Source organism: Notolabrus celidotus, chromosome 4 (genome assembly GCF_009762535.1).
Source record: "Notolabrus celidotus isolate fNotCel1 chromosome 4, fNotCel1.pri, whole genome shotgun sequence".
NCBI lineage: Eukaryota > Metazoa > Chordata > Actinopteri > Labriformes > Labridae > Notolabrus > Notolabrus celidotus.
Window position 1 is genome coordinate 10,183,165 of NC_048275.1, and position 21,926 is coordinate 10,205,090.

General features: G+C 40.6%; 1 protein-coding gene across 1 annotated transcript in view; it reads left to right on the forward strand.

Annotated features, from left to right (window-relative positions):
* Positions 1-21,926, forward strand: part of ptpn20 (protein tyrosine phosphatase non-receptor type 20) — a 35,613-nt gene continuing 13,687 nt past the window's right edge. The window contains 27 exon segments of the mRNA XM_034682295.1: positions 1-124; positions 326-489; positions 2,828-2,893; positions 2,988-3,167; positions 3,322-3,397; positions 5,571-5,651; positions 5,790-5,865; positions 6,094-6,247; positions 6,477-6,548; positions 6,772-6,946; positions 8,624-8,759; positions 9,027-9,165; positions 9,385-9,537; positions 9,692-9,877; positions 9,972-10,134; positions 10,251-10,518; positions 10,622-10,701; positions 10,998-11,075; positions 11,163-11,270; positions 12,907-13,023; positions 13,399-13,607; positions 13,846-13,947; positions 15,780-15,873; positions 16,422-16,507; positions 18,068-18,239; positions 18,747-18,958; positions 21,690-21,788. Of these exon segments, the coding sequence (XP_034538186.1) occupies positions 1-124; positions 326-489; positions 2,828-2,893; positions 2,988-3,167; positions 3,322-3,397; positions 5,571-5,651; positions 5,790-5,865; positions 6,094-6,247; positions 6,477-6,548; positions 6,772-6,946; positions 8,624-8,759; positions 9,027-9,165; positions 9,385-9,537; positions 9,692-9,877; positions 9,972-10,134; positions 10,251-10,518; positions 10,622-10,701; positions 10,998-11,075; positions 11,163-11,270; positions 12,907-13,023; positions 13,399-13,607; positions 13,846-13,947; positions 15,780-15,873; positions 16,422-16,507; positions 18,068-18,239; positions 18,747-18,958; positions 21,690-21,788 (3,570 nt within the window).

Here is a 21,926-nt window from a genome sequence, read left to right on the forward strand (position 1 = left end):
ATGAGCAGCACATTTGTGACATTAGCTGAAGTGTTGGAGGCTCGAGGGGGCCCTCTGCTGGAGGAGGAGGTCTGGTCCCTGCTGCTGGCCACTGCAGAGTCTTTAGTAGATGTCTCTTATAAGGGTAAAGCACTTCAGACAGCCTCATCTCACATACATCACACCTTAATGCTGCTACTACACCATGATGCTTCTGCAATGCAAATGTAACACAAACCACTCAATGTGTCCTTCAGTGTTTAGCGTTAACTCTGTGTGACTTCATCCTCCAGCTGTATCAGCTGCATCGTGTCTATATTTTATGGATTTTCTACTTTTTTTTCAGGTCAGAACAATATGTGTAATATCATAAGCCCCACCTCCCTGCTGCTATCAGCCACTGGGAGCTTAGCGTTTAAGAACTGTGGCCTATCAGATGAGGTTTCCACCTTCACCGCTCCAGAGATGCTGCAGGGCCGCGCCAGCTCAACCAAGCCTGCCATAGAGAGAGTCAGTGCACACACACTCACACACTCATACATGTCATGACAGCACATATCAAAGTTAACAGCACACTTTCATGTGAGATTTTCATGTTGGATTTAATTGCATCCATTAGTGACTTTAGACTTTGCAGTGTCTTTGATTTACAAGAAGCCTCTGCTCTCATGTCCTGGTGGGTCTTTTTTGTTGGAGTGTAAAATCTCAGGATGTCATGAGTTGAAGGACAACTGAAGTGTGAGCATGCCATCTAGTGGCTGAGCAAAGGAACTCTGCTCTGATTTCTGCATTTTAAGACCCTTTTTCATAATATTGGGCTGCAAAAAATTATTTTGAAACACCTTTATTGATGATAATAAAAAAACAGAAGTATTTGTGCACTCGTTTCAGATTAACCCGCCTAGATACATATAGTTACATTTCATGTTTTTAACTATAATGCAAGAATCCATCATTTCAAGAAGCATGGGGTCAGTTTAGTATTGTCCTAGACTAGTACATGACTGACGCACCCTTTTAGACTTTAACTTATCTTTTCTTAGATTATCAACAAATGTAGTAAAGAACATAAAAGTGAAGAGTTGTAAGTCCAAAATGTATTCATAAGAGTCATGACAGAGTGGAGCTCCAAGGCTAAAGGAAAACAATCGCACTGCTCACAAAGCATAGCCAGTTTTGTAAAAGCACGCCAAGGTTAACGTGAGGCTAACATTGAATGTACACCAAATGTCACAGCTACTGAAAGTCAAATCTCGCCCTTGACTTGACCTCCACCTAAAATAAGCTGCCTGTGTATGATAAATGTAGAAACTGCGTGTTGCAGAATCACTCTTTAATTGTTAACTTTGTAAAGCTGGCTTGTTGTTTCTTTACATTTAGTAGTATGGGGTTAAAGTCTTTGTTTTTTTAACAGACATGTTAAAGGAAGCAGGAGTGTGTTAGCAAAGGATGTCTGATAGTGTGTTTTATGTATGGTGATGGTGGCCCTGAGAGAGAGCAGTGCAACAAAGAGAGAGAGAGAGAGAGAGAGAGAGAGAGAGAGAGAGAGAGAGAGAGAGAGAGAGAGAGAGAGAGAGAGAGAGAGAGAGAGAGAGAGAGAGAGAGAGAGAGAGAGAGAGAGAGAGAGTATATTTGTGTTATGTGTATAAGACTGTGTGTGTGGGAGGGGAGTCCTCAGTTATGTCACTGTGTAATGAGGAGTCTGATGGCTTAAGCAAAGACGCTGTGACACAGTCTGGTCTGAAAACCACCTCACACCTTTAACGTTATGCCAGCTACACCTGAGTCAGACTTCAGACATATGGACTTTTTTTGGAGTTGGTAACTTTATTGTTTTGGGTATGAATGGTGTGACCCTGATCCTGTACAGTGGACTTTATACAGCCTCAGTTATACTGCAGTGTATTGTAACAGATTAGTCTAAACCTAAATTAGTTTTTGCTCAAAAATCTGACAGAAAATTAGCCAATGTAAAGTTTTAAATCAACATGTTTTGAATGTAGGTTGTATTTTCTGTGTAGTTTAATCATCTGGTCTGATCAGCATTAGCAGCATTTGATTGATTGTTCTCCTGTTTGACCACAAGATGCTTAACTTTGAATCCAGCTTCACACACTTTTTCTTTTTTCCCTCTCTGTTTTATGATTTTTCAAACATAATACAAACAATACAAAAATGATGAACAAACTTTTGGCACAGGCAGAGAAACGGGAAATGACTTCTGTTAATTGAAGGTTAAGTAAAAAAGAACAACAACAGTAAAATGACTCTACAGAGCTGCCAGTCGTGCAGTGTGCCTAGAGGTGCTCTGTAAGAAGAGTCTAAAAGAAAAACAAAGTCTGTTCTCATTGAGTCATATCAGGTCAGGTTTGCGAGAAATGGATCCCAGATATCTGAAAATACCCTCTGACTCAGACCAAAGGAACCTGAGTCCTTCCATTTGCATGAGTGACACCATGTTTGAAACCGATCTACGAAAGAAAAGAAGGGAAGAAGACTTTATTTCTGTTTAGATGAATCGCACATGTCATCTTCAGCGTTGGCGAGCGCTGCACAGATGTTAGTCGACTGTGAGCAGCTGAAGAGTCCAGATTCTGGCTGTAAGGATCTTTTATAGGCTCAAATATTTTGAACCAGAACAAGCGGGTGAAGAGCAGAACCAGAAGGCTTTTATAGAAATGAACACATCAATTCTTCTTATGATTTGAGTTGTGTTTTTAGTTATGGTGAAGGATTGAATATGAGTAATTATCACAACAACACACCATCTCAAGCACCATAAAAAGAAAGTTGGTTATGTTACTGTAGCAGTATGTCTTGCCTTAAACCTGTCCCTGTTTCTGCACAGATGCTGGTGTATTCACTGGGTATGACTCTCTACTGGTCGGTTGATTTTCAGCTACCTCAAAATCAGGTGGGAGCCTGCTAAACAGAGCTGTCTCTGTTAATTGTTTCACACGTTCACACCTCAGTAATAGGAATAACCTTCCACTGTGATCCCTTCTCAGCCAGTCCAGTTGAGTGACCACCTGAACAGCCTCCTCCTCAGCATGTGCGAGGACCTGTCCCACCGCAGGATCAATCTCAGCTCCATCCTGGAAGCCTGCGAGTCTCAGCACAAAGCCTCCACCCTGCCTCCGCCTGCCAAAGTCATCCGACAGCTGGTGGAGGAGGTTTTTCATGAATCAGTGAGTCTAGTATACGCCTACGGGATGTTCCTGTCTGTGAGTGTTTCAGCCCCCCTGCGGGCTGCTGAGCATGTGTCCCAATTCAAAGCCAGGCTGCAAAATATTCTGCAAAACAAAAGCGATTTGTAAAATTTAGCGGTTTCCTTTCCTCCAGATGGACCAGGGCTCTCTGCCTGACAGCAGCGTCCCTCTGAGCGGGCGGAGTCAGATGATCAGAGAGAGACTTCATGGTGAGCATGCATGGTGGAGTCCTGATAAACCAGAGATTTTTGAAACATTTAAAAACAAATGTATTAAACAACCTGTTCTGAGAAGCGCTGCTTTAGCCCAACAGTTGGATATTGCGCCTCGTTTGCAGAGTCTGTGGTCCTTTAAGCAGTTGGACTGGTTTCAAGTCTGAACCTTTGCTGCTGTCTTCCAAGTTTGGCAGCGATAATATGCAATATAGGAAAAGATGGTTGCAATGATTGTCATACACGACCGAACAAGATCAAAAATCTCTTCTCCAGCAGGAGACTCCCTCAACATATTAGATCAATGCAGATATTACACTTTCGATTGAGCAAAGTGGATCTTAATCAGAAATGAAGTATTGTGGGCTGCTGGATTAGCTTGGTGTTTAAAGTGCACGCCTCATGTACTAATGCTATAGTGTTTGTTGCAGCAGTTGCAGGCTCAAATACCTTAATTCCTATGGTTGCAAAACTCTTATTATGAGATTTTTAAAGATTATTTTTGGGTCTTTTCATGTCTTTTATAGAGAGGATGGGACAATGGATAGTGACAGAAATGGGAAGAGGGAGCGGGGAATGACAGGCAGCAAAGGGCAGAGGTTTGGAGCTGAACCACGGCCTTCCACTCTGAGGACTGCAGCCTCTGTACATCTGGTGCATGATACAACCGCTTAGCTAAAGTGGTACCCTGTAATCGTAGCTTCTCTGGTGTTATTAGGTTGTTTTTATGATTCACATGAAAAAAGACTAACGTTCAGTATCTAGTTCCACATTTTGGCCAGAGTTTCACAACCTGGCTATCAGCTTAAGTGTGATTAGCTGCAGTTTTAGACTAAGGTAGTGTAACCTCCTCCCACAGCTCCACAGTAATCATATCTTTCATATACTTTTCTTTCTGTCCAGTGTATCTCAGTAAACAGGTAACAGGTCCTGATGCTTTCATTGCATGTATTACAGGGAAATGGTACCAACATATTCACACATTTTCAACTCACTATAAGTTCCTCTGCTGCTTCATCACTCTGTCTGGTGTCTCTTTGTCCACGCTGTCACTTCTGTGTAATGTTTATGCAGCCTAGAAAAAAAGTAGCATATGGAGTCCAGCTGAGCTAGCCCCCTAGATCACATTTAAAAGAGCATTAAATCTTGCAATTTGTAGCTAAGTATGTTTGCTTCACAGCATGTTTTGATGATTTTTTTTTTTACAATTATTCTACAACTCAAGTGACTTTATCATGTAGGCAAATACTTCTGGATACTGCAAATCTTAAGACGCAAACTTCACTTTGACTCTGTGGATAAACTTTTATTGACCTGCTCTCATGTGGTAGACTTCTGAAACTCTGCTTTTTCCTGAAGTCCTGATTAAAACAGTCTGTCCCTGTTTCTCATAAATTAGCAGATTGAGCAGTTTTATAAGAAATAAAAAAAGGTGTTATTATCATTTTAGAAAAAAATAGCCCCAACAGTACGATACAGATGGAAAGTGAAGGAAGTTGCAAGGGGATAATTGTGCCTATTTTCACCAGTGGTTAAAAAAAGATACTGTTTTATGCTGACAAAAAATGTGAACTACAGTTGGGTACACAGGCAGCTTCAACTGTGAATTTAAATGCAAATGCAAAAAATGGGAACATTTCAAAGGATGTAGAAATGTAGAGAGAATAAATGTGTTCAGCTCTGAAAACTAAGAAGTGCTGTTTAAATGTATTTACTGTGATACCCACCAAAAGGCTTTCTGTCTGTTGCTGTCACTGCCTGATTGTATACAGGTGAAAGGTTTCAGAGCGCTTGGCCTGGTCTGTAGTACAATGAGATTAACAGCAGAAATCTCTGAGTGCATGAAGAACTAGGCTGCCTGGGTTGAGATGTAGCACCTAAATATTATATTAAAAACAAACACATGAATCACTTTGTATTTTAAGAATATGTTGTTTGATTTTTGCAGAAAGTAGTAGCAGTGGTTGCTCTTATGACTGAAGACAGGTCAACAGGATTAAAATCTTAACCTTAAGTGAGCAGAGGATTAGGCTCCTGTGAGAGCCAATCATCAGAGTGTGGCTGCTCTTGGTTAAACCCTCCACTAGGCTCAGCTCTGCCTGAGCATTTTAGAGTCTCCATTAGAGAGTCAAACATTGCTGTCATCTGTCCTCTCTCACCTGGCTGACAGGAAAGAGGGGGGCTTTCTCAGACTTCAGCGAGGGGAGCGCTGAGGGGAGGAGGTACTCAACGGACTCTGACTCAAAGTCAGGTATGCTTGTGAAGCGGAAACTGAAAAGAAGTAGTCCCATTCTTTGTTTGTGCTTGAGTCCACACCTTTAAATCAATAACTACTTTTTAATGTATGTTACTGCTTGGTGCATGTGCTCATTTTATGTTTGTTTTCAAGGGAGTCTACCTCAGAGACCTTGGAGACGGAGACCAAGGAGCTCTCCCACGCCGCTGTACCAATCGTCCTTAGATAGGTACAAAATGCATTCATACAAACACACCTCTTATGTATTTAGAGTGAGATTCTTCAGCTATTCAAACTTTCTATGCGTGCATGTCAACCTCCCTCGTTGCCCGTCCTGACTTTGAGGGGACATGACATTGTCCCAGAGTTTGACTTTTCTAACTTGTCTGCACAGCTATTACACAATCCGTCCTCTGCCACCTTCCCCTCCCCTCCCTCTCTCTCTCTGTCCCCTCAGACTCCCTCGTGGGGTTCGTCACAGGGACAGTAACTGCAGTTGGCTTGGCGGGAGCCCCCACCACAACATCTCACCCAAGACATCGGGCAGATCTCAGAGTCCCTCCATCACCTTCAGTGAGTCTTCGCTCAGCCTGAGCCAGAGGAAAGCTAAGGTAAGAGCGAATATCTTTCAATGTTTGTTTAAATAACTACACTTAAGTGAATTGCTTTTATAAAACATGACCTAAAAATATACTGACGCGTATCTGAAATCAAAGTTTTTATTGCAGCAGACGGTCAGATTAGATTCCAGGAGAGGACAGCTGATCATTTAAAACCTCTGAGGCCTTTCGGTGTGTTTCTACTGAAAGATTTAATTTGATTAATGTTTGTTTCTGTCAGGCTTTGGGTCCTGAGTTCGTCAGGATGCCAGATGAACAACAAATAGTCCTTGAGCTTCCAGGATCTATCGTGGTAAATTCATGATTCTTCTACCTCTCCTTCTTTTTTTTATACTGCCTCCTGATTTTCATCTAAATTCCAATTCTTTCACCTTACTTGATTTTCTCTTTCCTCGCATGTTAAACTATGTCTGTCTGTATATTTCCATGTACAGTATTAATGTACATGTATGTGAGCATGTCAGTTGTTTTTTTATGTGCATGTGTGTCTGTCTCTTTGTGTGTGTCTACAACAGTCCAAAAAGGGACGTTCTTGCTCGTCGCAGAGAGAAGTGACCGTGATGCTTCCGAACGGACAGCATGTGGTGGTTCGATGTGACATCAAGTCCAAAGCACGCGATGTGTTCGACATGGTGGTGGCTCATGCAAACTTGGTGGAGCACTTCTACTTTGGTCTTGCCTTCCTAGATGGTAAGAGGACAAATTATTACTCAGTATGTTATCTAGTTTTTCCTGACTGTACATGAGATATTCAAAATAACAGTAATAATAATATGTTGTCTTGTCAAAAGGACGCTAGGAGTCAGTGTTAGGAGGGATTTTATTGAATTGAATTAAATTGAACTGAACATTTTTATTTTGAACATGGAAAAAGTAAACATTTAAAACAACACCAAACAGACAGATAGTAACAAAAACAAACAACATATTATTTTACAAAGACATCAGACAAAGAGTGGGAAGAAGTTACAGTTATTGGAACTTAACCTTGTCTTTCTTCCCTTTTTATAAACCAACATAAACTATAACCATCTTTTTAAAACTTTTCTAGATTTTTTAGATGTATTACTAAATATCTTAAAGGTGACATATCATGCAAAATTGACTTTTTAATGGTTCTCTACCTGAAATATGTGTCCCTGGCATGTCTACAAACCCCCCGAGAATGAAAAAAATCCATTCTGCCCCTGTTTCAATTTCTACACCTTTCTATAAATGTGTGTGAAACGAGCCGTTTCAGACTTCCGTGTTTTTGTTACGTAACAACAATATCCGGTCTGTCACGGCGTCAGAGCTCGGAGCTTGTTCAGCCCATAGACTGTATAAAATAATACTGAATCCCTCCCCCGTTTTTCATTACCTGCACAAATGTGTGCTAACAATGAGCTTAGGAGGGAGGCATGCTAGTTGTAGGCTGTCTTAATAAACACAAAGGTCGGTTTTACTCCCCACGTCTGCAGATTTGAAGATCTAGTGGATGATTTTTATTTATCATGGATAAGTGCTAGCGCTAGTTAGCATAGCCACATAGCTACATGTTCGTAGCTGTGTACCAAGACACACGTCTACATACTGACAAATAAAACAACAAGAAACACTAAATCTGTGACCAGTCCTTCAGAAAGGTCCTGCTACAGGCGCCTCTCCGTCAGGATCAGATTCTGGATCAGATTCAGAGGGTTGAAGTAACACGATCTGTGAGCAGCCGTGTATATTCAGCCAACATGTAAACATTAGATCAACGTGCTGGAGAGCCGAGGCACATCCACTTCCTGAGGGGGCGTGGTCAGAGAGAAAACAGAGTGTTCTGAGGAGGACTGAAGAAGAGGGATTTTCAGGCAGGCCAAAATCTGATTTCAAAATGTTTTTTTTAGCATAAACTTTAAAGACATGTTTTGGGGACCTCTTAGACCAATATATATTGATGAAAAAAGCGTGATATGTCACCTTTAAGTCTCACAAAATATAAATGTATTAATAAAGATATACAAGTTTATATATATATTAATCAAAAAGAGCAGTTATCCCTCTAAATGTAAATTGATACACAAACATACACATTTGTGTTTTGTTTTTTGTTGTTTTGGGCATTTTTGCCTTTTTTTATGATAGGACAGCTGAAGAGAGACAGGAAATGTCGGGTGTAGAGAGTGGGGGGAAAACATGCAGCAAATGGTCGACCGGCGGGGGTTGAACCGGCGGGCTCTCCGACGAGGACTGTAGCCTCTATACGTGGGGCACTTTGACCACTAGACCACCAGTGCCCCATACATACACATTTAATTAAATATGAAGATATTTTCCATTAGAAAAAAAACTTTATGGCTGTTTTAGTCCTTCCATGTGACTTCCTTTGTCGTTTTGCAGATGATGAATATTTCTTTTTGGACCATGAAACGAAGATCTCCAAAGTTGCGCCTGACAGCTGGAAAAAAGGACAGATAACCTCCTTCCTGGTGTTTCTTCGAGTGAAATTTTTTGTTGATGATATCTCTTTCATTTTGTAAGTACACTACTGTTTTTCTAACTAAACTACAAAAACATTAAAGGACCTGATGTATATTTTTTTATTGTCAGAAAGATATAGCTAAAAAACAGTGGATTGTAATATCTGTTTCATGTAAAGCAAAAGACATTCAAATATCATACAGGAAACTATCTCAGTTCTTTTAAGACAGAGTCACTCTTTTTGTGTAATATATATATATATTAAAAAAGTAATGCTAAAATGTTGAAGCTTTTTCCATAATCTTCTTGTCCTGTTTCCAAGGCACAGACTGACTCGTCATCAGTACTACTTGCAGCTGCGTAAGGATATCTTGGAGGACAGGCTGTACTGCAATGAGGAGACGGGCTTGTTTCTGGTCGCTCTCGCTCTGCAGGCGGAGTTTGGTGATTACTTACCAGAGGTACTGAAGACAACAAGGAAAATGTGCCTTTAAACACCAGCAGTAACGCTGCATGGGGGAAAATTAAGATAACCCTAAGGGACCCATAACTGACAGGGGCCCTAAAAATAGTGAAGTGATGGAGCTTGAAATCCCTTGCAGTGCCCCTGAATGCCTCAATCATTTCCCAGCCTTGTCCCAGCAGCACATTTGATTGCCGTTTGTCTCTTTTTTTTTTAGTTGTATGGGAAGAACTACTATCAGCCAGAGCATTATGTGTCCAGGAGGATGCTGGAGAAGCTGGCCCTGCCTAATATCAAGGAGGAGTTACCAAGACTACATTCAAGTCACGCTCACATGCTCCCTGAAGAGGCTGAAACTGAGTATCTCAAGGTTTGTAAACTCAGTTTGCTGAATAAAGCTATGTTCACTTGTTTTAAATAGTCTGCCTTTGCCCTCCCTTTTAGTCAAATGTTTAGGAGTTATTTAATGTCAAACCCTCTCATGCAGATTAACATACAGCATTGTGAAAAATGATCCTCCTCAGATTGCCCAGCAGTTGCCAGAGTATGGAGTTATGTTCCACCGGGTGGGGAGAGAGAAAAGGCCGGTTATTGGAGAGTTGGTTCTAGGAATCTGTGCCAAAGGAATCATCGTGTACGAGATGAAGAATCACCTCCGGACAGTCACCAGGCGCTTCCCTTGGAGGGAAACCGACTCCATAGCCACTGGGGTAAAAAATAAGTGCAATTAATTATAAAGAATGTGCTGTTTGAGATGTAACTTAAGCAGTAAGTGATGTTTGATGACATGTGTTCCTCTTCTAGCGGCGTAAACTGATCATAGAGTGTGGCGGGCCCAGCGGGAGAAAGCATGGTTTTGTAACAGAAAGCTCAAAAATAGCACAGTACCTTCTGAATCTCTGCTCAGCACAGCACAAGTTTCATAGCGAGATGACGTCACGACAACTCAACCACACCTTGATACCAGGTAGGAACATGTTATAGATCATGTAGAATGCTGTAATATATACAGGAAAAAGTCCTCACAGAGGTTAGAGATATAAGTAAATAAGTAACGTCTAATTCCCCCCTCGGTTTCTCCAGATGAAAACATGGAAAAGTATCTGTCTATGTACCACGGTCGTAACTTGAACCTGAAGCGAATGTCCTGCTCAGAGGGCATGTTAAACCATGTAGGTTTACCACCTGGTCAGCCAGACTCCATCTCCAAGTCCTGTGATGACCTGACGGCTAAGCTGGAGGCCCGGCTACGCCAGCAAAGAGAGATGAGGAGAGAGATGAGCAGAGAGCTGAACAAGGAGCTCTCTGACTCAGGAGACCAGAGGGACACCAGGGAGCGACAGTGCTGGAGGTAGTCATACATGATAATAAGTTCATATTCTATAAATAGAAACATAATCCTGGTTAAAATAAAGAAAACAGACAGTTAATGCAAATGTTCATATGTGTTGCAGCACCACAGAGACAATTCCCAGAGGCACGTCCAGTGTGTCGCTACAGAAGCAGGACTCGGATGCCTCTTCATCCATTAGAGGTGAGTCTATGGTTTGTGTTGTGAATATTCACAGAGAGGTGGTGAATGAAGGTAAAGAACAACTTTAAGCTTCTTTACCAGTGACTGAACACCATGAGCCTCTTAAACAGCTTAAATCTTCCTGTAATCTAAGTTGTTTGAACTTCAGTGGAGGGATTAACACCATTTTTCCCAAAGGTCTCCCCTCACTCGCTAGACTTTGACCTGCCCCTTTGACCCTGAACATAATGTTAGACAAAATATAGAAATGAATTTACAGCAGCCCATTAATCGTCTGTAAAACATGCACTTTGCAGTGGAAACACCAACCAGGACCCCACCAGAGAGAGAGATAGTCTGTGTGATCCTGAAGAAGGATCCTAAACTGGGCTTTGGTGAGTTTATCAGGGCACACTTAACTTTGGACTGGATTTAAAGTGAATGAGCTGAGTGCCTTCACTTCCTCTCTGGGTCTGTTTCAGGTTTTGTGATTGTGGGCGAGGACAATACAGGTAAACTTGACCTTGGGATCTTCATTGCTTCCATTGTGCCTGATGGGCCTGCAGACAAGGATGGACGAATAAAACCAGGTAAGGAGCACAGCAGACATTGTTTCTCAGACGTCAGGATGGGATGCTCACGTGCTGTTTTAAAGTCTTATTGCTTGGTTACTGGTTGTAATTTGTATAAATCCAGAAAACTGGACAGTGTTTTATTTTAATTATTCTGTATTGATCAGCAACTAGAAATTACAATAACTATTTTAAAATCCTGAAGGACATTTGACCATATCTCAAATTAAAACAGAGTATTTGACAGCCTATTAATTAACATCAGAAAAAGCTAATTTTAGCAATCAGCAAAAAGGCTGAACCAACGTTACCTTCTTAATGTGTTATAAGTTGATAGGAAAAGCGTAAAAAGACTAAAATGACAGCTTAGCATTCAACTTCATTCTAGCTAATGTTGCTGACAGAGAATTTCTGTACTACTATACCGTACTGAACTGTACTGTATGTTATAGTATGGTATCTTAACGTATCAGGCCTTATCATTTCAAAGTGTATACATTGTTTCATTTAATTTCCTATCATTTAATCAAATCGCTTTATATCGTATCTTATCATATCTTATCGTTACCATTTCCTTAAACATGATTACAAACTTATGTTAGCATTCAGCGATTCAACTAACACTTATGTCACTGTTCTATTCATTCTATATTGGCTTGGAATTGAATTAATGCTACATCAGTGTTTGTTTGATGGTAGCTAATCAGTAGTGTTGTAGTCAAGACCACATTAACCGAGACCAAGACATGCCCGAGACCAGAGTGCACCGAGACCAAGACAAGACCAAGACATTAGGGATCGAGACCGAGTCAAGACCAAGACCAAGGCAGGGCAAGACTGGGACGAGACCAAGACCATATATATCAATGAAAGATCATTATGAGAGTTAACAAAATAAAAGACTTCTGTTTACTTTATTTAAGTTTGCTTTGAATACAATTGACAGCAACAAACAGGTTTAGTTTTGTCTTTGTTGCCTTTCTTTTGACTCCTTAAGTTTCATTTTTCTCTTATCACAGTAAAGACAGGGACACAGAGTGCATCAGTGGTGGTCTTGACCGGTCTTGGTGTAAAATACGGACCTGAAATAAGTGGCCTCGGGACCAAGACCGGTCTTGAGTTGTACAACACTACTAATCAGTTAACAGATACGCTATTTTCACCTGAATTATCACCATTAGACAACAAGTAGCTGAATGCCAATGTTAAGACTGAAATAAGATACTGGTAAAAGCATAAACAAACATAGATAGCAGCTAATTATTCAACCTTTTCTTCAGAAAGTATACCTTTCCTAGAATTCAGTCACTTCCTAGCTAAAGGTAATGATAACTGACTGTGTGCCTGGATGCTAATGTTACCTGTTGTCTTAAAGCAGCTAATAAGTTGTCAGATATCTTATTTTAACCTGAAACATGACAGATTTTTTTACAATCCATTGTCTGACAGTTTTTTGCTTACTCATAAATGGTGAAATGATAAAAGCATTTGAGTTTTCTAACCTTAGAATGATGTCAGAGAAAAATTATGCTGTGTGAGGATGTTAAAAGGAACTTTAGTAGCTTACATTGTAAAGAGTAAAGTGTTTTTTTAAGAGAGAATGAAAACTCTGACTGCACATGACAACAAACTTGTAACTATCTGTTCGTTCTAGGTGGACGTCTCATCTCCCTCAACAAGACAAGCCTGGAGGGCGTGACATTCAGTGACGCGGCTGCTATCTTACAGAGCAGCCCTGATGAGGTGGAGCTCATTGTGTCCCAGCCTAAACGTAAGACCATCTCAATGCTGACTTTGCTGTCTGTCTATAGTAAATTTCACTGGCTGCTTAAAGGCCGACCATGCATCTCTGTATTCTCTCATTACACAAACGTGGAGCCAAAATAAACCCTGCTACAGGTGCTATTTGCAATTTGGTGAAGCCACAGCATCAAGTTCCTGCCCTGTCTGCTAACGAAAACACACCTCAGACTTACATATAAAGTTAACATGGAGGAGGCAGAGCACATGACCTATGCTGCAGCCAGTCAGTAGGTGTAGCTCTGAGTGTTTGGCTTCACTTTCGGGGAGCTGTCATGTCATCCATCTTTATATACAGTCTAACATGTACCAACATGATTCCCCCTCCTTCTTGTTTTCTCATCAGAGTCTCTGAAGGACAGTAAAAGCTCGCTGAGTCAGAGCACTCTGGGTCTGGCGCTGGAGAGGGGCTTTGGGTCACAGACCACCCTCAGTGGCACAGAGTACCGCCCCGCCATGGAGGAGCTGGAGGAGGCCATCACCCTATCCAGTCTGGCCACCCCAAAACTGAACAGGAGGCTTCACATTCCTGTAGTCAGAATACACGACGCGCAGGTGAGACTAAGTGCTCTGCTAACACTGGCTTAAGATAGGTGACTTTGTTTCCATGGCAGCAGAGTTGTCAAATGGAGGTCAAAAGTGATAAAATGATTTAGTTGGTGTCAATTGTTACACAGATTAAGCACTTTGATAAATGTGTTTAAACTCACCTACATCAGACGTGCCCTAAAAAACACTCCTTAACCTCCTGTGATCTCGTTCTTTATCTCTCTCTTTATTTGCTCTTGTTTAGGATGCGTGCTCCAGGTCTCCCTCTATCTTAAGTCTGAAAACTGGGGAGCGCTTTGCGGTGGAGCTGAGGAAAAGTAGTGGCAGTCTTGGAATGAGTGTTGCTGTGAGTGAACTTTTTCCCTTTTTTGCACATCATAACCCTAAACACTTAGCTGAAGATTTGTAGAGTACATTTGTCTAATGTTAATGCAGTCTTGTACACTGATCTTGCTTCATTATCCTACTGTCAATGTGCTGTTTTACATGTTGATTCAACTGTTAAATTATTTTGGAGTTTTGCAACCTTTTAATAAAATGGATAAATCATTTAACACTAAACACATCATGGGCCGCTGAAATCTTACCCCCCTACCCCTCACTAGAGTAGAGTCACTGCTATCTTGAATCTTTATACTTACGTCTGTGTAACACTTACCAAGGTTTAAACAGAAGAAAGTCTTAAGTAAGGGTTTTGGACTAGTAGGTTCGGCTACTAGAGCTAGGTGGAGTGTTTAGAATGAGACTCTGAAGCAGTGTAATACGTTCTAACCAGCTTTAGTGAAACAAAAACAAAATGAGCATGGACATAATTTAGAACACCATAACAGTCGTGACATAATGCAGGGTCTCAACCAGTCTTTGAGCCAAGGGAAGTCCCCAGTAATCTCTGGTATATACTTTCCTGTCAAAATATCCTTGGGTGTGTGAGCGCACATCAAACTATCAAGTCTTGTGTTCAGTGTCATTGTTAAAGTTATATTTTTAGGGGCTTTTTCGCCTGAAATTGATAGGACAGCTGAAGAGAGACAGAAAATCTGGGGAGTAGAGAGGACTATAGCCTCTAAATGTGGGGCGCTTCGACCGCTATGCCACCAGCACCCCTCAATGTCGATGTTGACCTTATATAGGTTTTTAAATCACACAGAGTGGTGAGAAAGACCTCTCTTCAGAGGCATTTGACAGTAGGATTGTGGCATTACAGTTTATGTGACAGAGTTGTCATTCATTGCATTCACAAACCTATAAAACATTCAGGCCTTCATCATTAGCAGGTGTCTGAGTTTTTCCCTGCAGCATCTTAATCTGGGTGCATAAAATGTCAAAGTCAAAATCCCTCTCATAGAGTGCCAGTGTGGAAGATGAGAAACTGACCCACTTGGTGTTTGAAAATACTTTAAACGTCACACGACACAGTTAGTAAATACATTTTTAGAAAACAGGAATGGCTGCTTTCTGATTGGCTGTGGTGGGCACACATGGCCGCAGTGTATGACACATTTGGATACTGATGTATTTCTATGTTAACATGTTTTATATTCCATACTGGGTCAGACCTGGGCCCTCAACAGACTATGAAATGTATCCTATGAATTATTTAATTGTACATTTATAGACTTCTAAACTTTGAATGAGGAGGGCTTTATTTCAGAGCTGCTGTGTTAAAGTGCAATAGATTTTACTGTCAGTGTCAACTTATCTTATTTTTTTAAACTATGTATCTCTACTGGAGTTTACAAATCTTTTGATTATTTTCTCATTCCCACTTTCTCAACACCCTGGCTGAAAACCTGAAGTCCAGCTGAGCCCAGACACTCAGTCTTGTGCCTCATGCCATGTTGACACACATAAACCTGGTAAATTGTGCCAAGGACTTAGTGCCTTTGTTCTTGAGGTGTGAGGACAGCTCAGGCAAACCTATTAAGAACACATGCAGAGAAAGGTAACAGGCAGAGTGGACGGCGCAGGTGGATGCCTGCATGATGAGTCAGAGTGCGTTTCTTTGGTTATTTGAGGCCTGCAACATTGATTAGCTCCAAGCGAACTTTGTTTAACCTGGTGAAATACAGAATAAAGTTACATTTCTGTTTGTTATTACACATTCATTTTCAAACAATGTACACAAATAGAAAATGATTGATACCTTCTTTTCTTCAGCTAATCTGTTCTTTCTAATAGGGAGGAATAAACACCAATGTACGATTTGGAGGCATCTACATCAAGAGTCTGGTGATTGGAGGAGCTACAGAGCAGGATGGACGCATACAGATCGGTACTTCTTCTATTTGTTATTCAAACAAGCAGTGAGGTGGAAGTAGTCACAAAAGTCATCATAATTTATTTTCAGTCACTTATTTGTGAAGAACACAATGTTCTTTTAATCCTGAATGACAATCCTCTTCATCAAAGCACATGATGAAAACACTGAGAAATATCTGCATCATCCATCACAGACCCAAAGATTTCACAGCGTCTGAAGACAGAATATTAAATAACTGAGTGTGGACTGGGAGTTTTGCAGTAGCTCATGAAGATAATCACACAAAAACCTGCTGTTGTAGAAGCATCAGTTATGGTTCTGTGTTTTGTGTTGTCTGTCTCTCAGTTATTTGGGAGTGTGAGCACACCACTGCTGCCTCTGTGCTGTGTCTGCTTTCCTCATGCTTCAGTGAACAGGAACGACTTTTAGATTTGTTGACATGCCCGCCAACAGCACACACACACACACACACACACACAAACACACGCATACACACACACTAACCGTTTATGTATTGATGTTGCTAATGATGATGAGAGTTGTGTCTGTGCATATGACAGGTGACAGACTGCTGGAGGTTGACGGGTCCAACCTGAGGGGCGTGACTCACCAACAAGCTGTCGAGTGCCTGAAGAGGACTGGGGAGGTATACACACACACACACACACACACACACACACACACACACACACACACACACACACAAATCCACTGGCAGTAAACACATGATTACACATAAAGTTGTGAACAAAAGGTATTATTTAAGACATGATTACATAAATAAAAGAGCCTTAAAAAATCTAGCTACACATATTTAATAGAATAGTTCAGGGACTTTGTTGTGATTGGATCAGAGAATACAAGAAACATTGGATGGCAGCATTCCCATACAGCAGCATTACGCATACTATGGTTAAAGTATATACAAATATATCTCTTGTGCCATTCCCATGTAAAAAATATAGTTTTTCTAGACTTAAATAAATATTTCAATCTGTAGAAAAGAGTAGAGAGGTACTACCTGACATGAACGGTTCAGGCTAGAAGCCTAAGTGAATGAATACGTTAACAAGTATTGTAAAGTGAAAGGTGAGAATAGAGTAGATTGCACATTAAATGAGTGAACTAACTATTTTTATGCTTAAGAAGTTTAAAACAGTTTTCAGCAGAAAAAAAAAAACACATCACAATCACTGTCATAGAGTGAGAGGGGGCCCAGGGTTACAATGTCTGAGTTCAGGGTTCAGGTTTTGTTACCTTTCCTCAGTCTATACAGATTATTCACCATAAAGTGGAGTCCTTCACTGTTCTTAATGAGATGTATTTGTCTCCCAAGGAAGGAAGGAAGGAAGGAAGGAAGGAAGGAAGGAAAGAAAGAAAGAAGGATAGAAGGAAAGAAGGAAGGAAAGAAGGAAAGAAGGAAGCATATATCTTTAAGGTTCAGGTTCAGGCAACTTTATGTGTACCCATAGGTAAACTTGTTTTACAGCCAGTGAGATGTTAGGTCATTACAGAATTACAAGACAGAACAAACTAATGTGCTAAACACACTAAAAAGGTAGGTAGTTCTGTAATCGATTCTTTGGCTAAAATTGAGATTTTCTGGACTTGTTGAATTATAAGCACCAATAAGACTGTTCCTACATTTTAATTCAATTCAATTTTATTTGCATAGCACATTTTATACAAGTCTAAAACTCCCTGTGCTTTACATAAGACAAAAAAACACACAAAACAACCAACAATTAAAGCTTTAATCAAATGAGATCAGAGGTTCAGAACACATTTATACATTTACCTTATACAGACCTATATAAGACACACACATGTACACTTACAGTATAGGTCTCAGGGTCCCTGACCTGTTTATACTACACACACACAGGACAATACACACATGCACACACACAAGACAAACTAACTGCCAAAACATGAAGGAGAAGCAATGTTTTAAGATCACTTTTAAAACAACTTAAAATTTCCACACACCTCAGATCAACAGTCAGTTTGCTTCACCATACTGACTAAATGCACCTTCACCTTTCTACAGTAATGTAGGATCATGTTGGTTTTTAATCAGCTTAAGCTGTTTGTGGACATGAACAGTGAAAATGCACAGCAGCTGGTTTTTATGAGGCTCTATTTTGTGTATAAATGATCTGACATTCTGTATTAAAAGAGATGTATGTGCATGTGTTCCCTGTAGGTGGTGACCCTGCTGCTGGAAAGAGAGCCAACCATAATATTGGAGCCCAGACCTGATTCCCCCTGCCCCCTTTTGTCCCACAGTCCATCACACACACAGGCCCCCAGGACCGAAGTCTCCATGGAAACAACCTTGAGTGGACGAGCCAAGGACTACAGCTTTGTGACTGATGGTGAGGAGGGGGGGAGAGGAAGGGGCACAAACGCTCACAAAAGGGAAAAAAAAAGACACACACACACATTTGCACACATGGCCCAAAGGTGACTGTGAGTCATCTGACAGCTACATTGTGGTTTCTGTCAGAGTCATCCAGAGCTGACGCGTCCTCTGTCCCCTGAGACCGCATGCACTGAAACCTTGAAGCTGCATGTTCAGCTGAGTTAAAGGGACAGTTCCTCATCTCTCCAAAGCTTTCATGTCTTTACAAAGAAATGAAGGCTTGTTTGCTGTTCTAGATTCTGTTATTTGAGATGTTCCTCCAATAAATGAATTCATTCAGAAATGAATGAATGAATGAATTGATATACAGTAAGAGCTTCTCGCTTTGAAATGTGTTTGGGTGGTTGGTAAACATTTTCTGTTTACAATGTACCAAAACACAGCCTGCATTACAGATTAAAGATTACACAACACACACGACTGCTCCAAGACTCCCCTCCTTCTCCCGTCTCTTTCCTAGAAAACACGCATGAAGTGGTGCTGCAGAAGAGTTTGTCCGGCCTCGGCTTCAGCTTCAACATCTCGCGGCTGCACTCGGGGACCGACAGCGGCAGCGTGGTCAGAATCAAACGCCTGTTCCCGGGTCAGCCAGCCCAGGAGAGCGGCCTGCTGCGAGAGGGAGACATCATCCTGTCTGTGAACAGAGAGCCTGTGAAAGACCTCTCTTACCAGGTAAAGAGACATTAAATCAAAGATTCCTGTTTCTGGTTTGTTTTCTATCCCTGATAACAGTCTCCTCTAATGCATGAGTATCTCCTTTTGCCTGCTCACTTACTTTTAATGATTTAAAAATTAATGTTTTAGTTTTATTCACTGCTCTTGTTTCTCAGGTCATAGATCATGGTCTCTCTATAGTACCTTGTATTTGATATAGATCTTAATGTTATGTAAAGGCCATAGTTGGACCGTTCCTTTCTTCAGTCAGGACCTGAGTACATCATTTAGTTCTGTTTCATGTGCTGACGTTTCCTGCAATGACCATCAAACCTCCTTGACTCCTTTAAAGCTAATCCCTTTTTTAAAAATAATTGTAATAATATGTTATCATTAATCCTTTCCGTATTTGTTCTCGGGTCATTTTTCCAATTGCATTCCACACAAAGCATTCTGTCAGCGCCGCGCTCTCCATATCCGATACACATCCACTCTAGTAGATGCTTGTGTTTCCACAGGAATGCTACAGTGCGTTTTAGGCATGTGCTAGACACGTCTACACACTACGCTCCTCTAAAGATACATCCCCAGTCTTTTTTTGGAGTACGAGTCAAGCTGAGCGAAATGAACTGGACAGAAAGACAGACATGGGAACGGCAGACGGCATGTGGTCATTCTCAAAATACAGTACACACTCTGGACTGTATATCAGACCATATACTGGGAGATTAGAGATAATAACTGATGATGGATAGGAGCCTGTTATGTTGACAACTTCAAAATAGCCTCAAACGTCAAAGATGCTGGACCTACTAGGTGTAGGTAACAGCACAATAAAGTATAACAGAATTAAAAACATTAAACATACTTAAACCCGAGAAGAAAATAAACTCTTTAATTATCAAAGATACCCACCCATAGTGGAAGTGTGAAAATCATTGAATCAAGTCCAAATGAACAGAAAATCAACCTCTGAAAAGCATATTAACATGTTTATCATGTTGTTCTCTGCGCACAGTGTTGCTATCACATGATTTTGGTTATAAACCGATTAATTTATATAGTCATACATACAGAAAAGTCCATAGACCTTCAAGATCCCATTCATCGTGTACAAAATGAGACATACAAGTACTAAAAGAACTCAAAGAAAGATATCTTGAACACAATCATAGAACTGTTAACTTCACTGTGCACACCTGCCCTAAACCACCTGGAGCCTTGGCTTTATACACATGTAAGCCAAGGCTTCACCTGGTGTCCTGTGTCAGTATTGCAGGGCCAGATAAATAACACAGTAACAGTGTTACTTTAGCTATCATATAAAGAGTAAATGAGAATAAATTAAAAAAAAGAAACATTGTGGCTCTGACTGTTTTGTTGGAGTTTATTTTAAAAATCTTTTTCTGACTTCACCATGGAGATAAGATGTAATGTGGTTGCACACTGTGGTTTGCAACATGCTCACAACAGCCCTTTCACACTTTGTTCACTCACAGCGCTGCACAGTACTCGTTTGTGTCTGAGGCTGAATAATTGTGAATGGACTGGGCGAGTGTGTGAGCAGCTCTTGTAGTGACCCTGTTCTTTCTTAAGATGTCGACCACGTCACCCCGTCACTAATCCTTTAATCTCATAGTCCAAATATAGCAAGCTGGTTGTGTCCTCGCGTTTGATGTGTCATTTAATCTTTGGTGTACTGCCAAGGAGTCACATGTGTTGTATTTATTTACACAGGAGGACTGTAACAAAACGTACCGTAACAAAAAATAAACAGAAGTCAGCTGTACACGCCGTAGACGCAATACACACACTCCCTCTGTGAAGATGTCATGAGGGTTTAGAACATTTCATTATTTTTTATTTTTTATTTGAATTAGACTTTTTATTTTCATTTTCAGTTTAGCTTTCATTCTTTTTTAATGATAAATAATGATAATTTAGTTTGTTTTTTCGTCATATTTTGAAAATGCTATATTTTAATAGTAGTTTTGTTTATTTATTTATTTAGTAGTAATGGTATACCTGTCAGGAAAAGGATTATATAACAAAAACTGAAAACACTTTACCATTAAAAAAAAGTATTCAAATACAAAAGATGAACAACCACAACCATCTCTATTTTTACTTCAGTTTATTTAATTTCGTTTTGAAAACACATTTTAAAGTTTTGATTAGTTATATTTTTTGTAAAGGCTTATTTTCATTTTTATTTGTATTTCAGTTCATGAAAATTTTCCCAATAAATGGAGCAACGCCTGCGAGCTAGTTCAGGCAGACAACTCGAGCTGCACTGCTATACACGTCACATGTCCCACTCTCATAACCATCATCCACTCCCGCCCTCTGCCTCTCAAATTGGCGGTATATTTAAACCGGGAAAATCTCCCATCTCTCCCTCTGCCTGTCAACGCCTCTGCTGCCTGCATGCCTATTGCTGAATTTTCTTTCATCCTCACCGCCACCCCAGCATCCACCTGCAGGCTCCGAGGGATGTTCAGTATGTTTTTCTCATCACTCCTCAATGTCTGCATGTAAACTTATTTGCATGGAGTGATGAGGCTGGAGCCTGGGCGCCAAACATGAATATGTATTTGCTGCTACAATAAACAATTTAAACGTGAGTTGTCTGACTGAACTACGTTTAAATTGTTTTGTTAGTTTTGATGAACGACAGTAATCTTGCTCTATACTCCACGCTGCTGCACAAACTGTTTCTTGTGTTTACGTTCACTTTGTGTCGTTTCAGAGAGTTTTATTCCTCCTACGTGGAGCTCCATCTGAAGTTCATCTAGTGATCTGCAGACCAGGTCCTGGAGTGTTTTCTGTCGTAGATGACAACACACTGGTGAGTTCACAAATGTGCACAAAAACACACATCATGAACATAAACAGAAACAATTAGAGAAGAATACAGTAGGGTAGCTGTAACTGTCTATAGTTGCATATAGTGATTATATTGACTAAAGTCAGTGTCCATGGGATG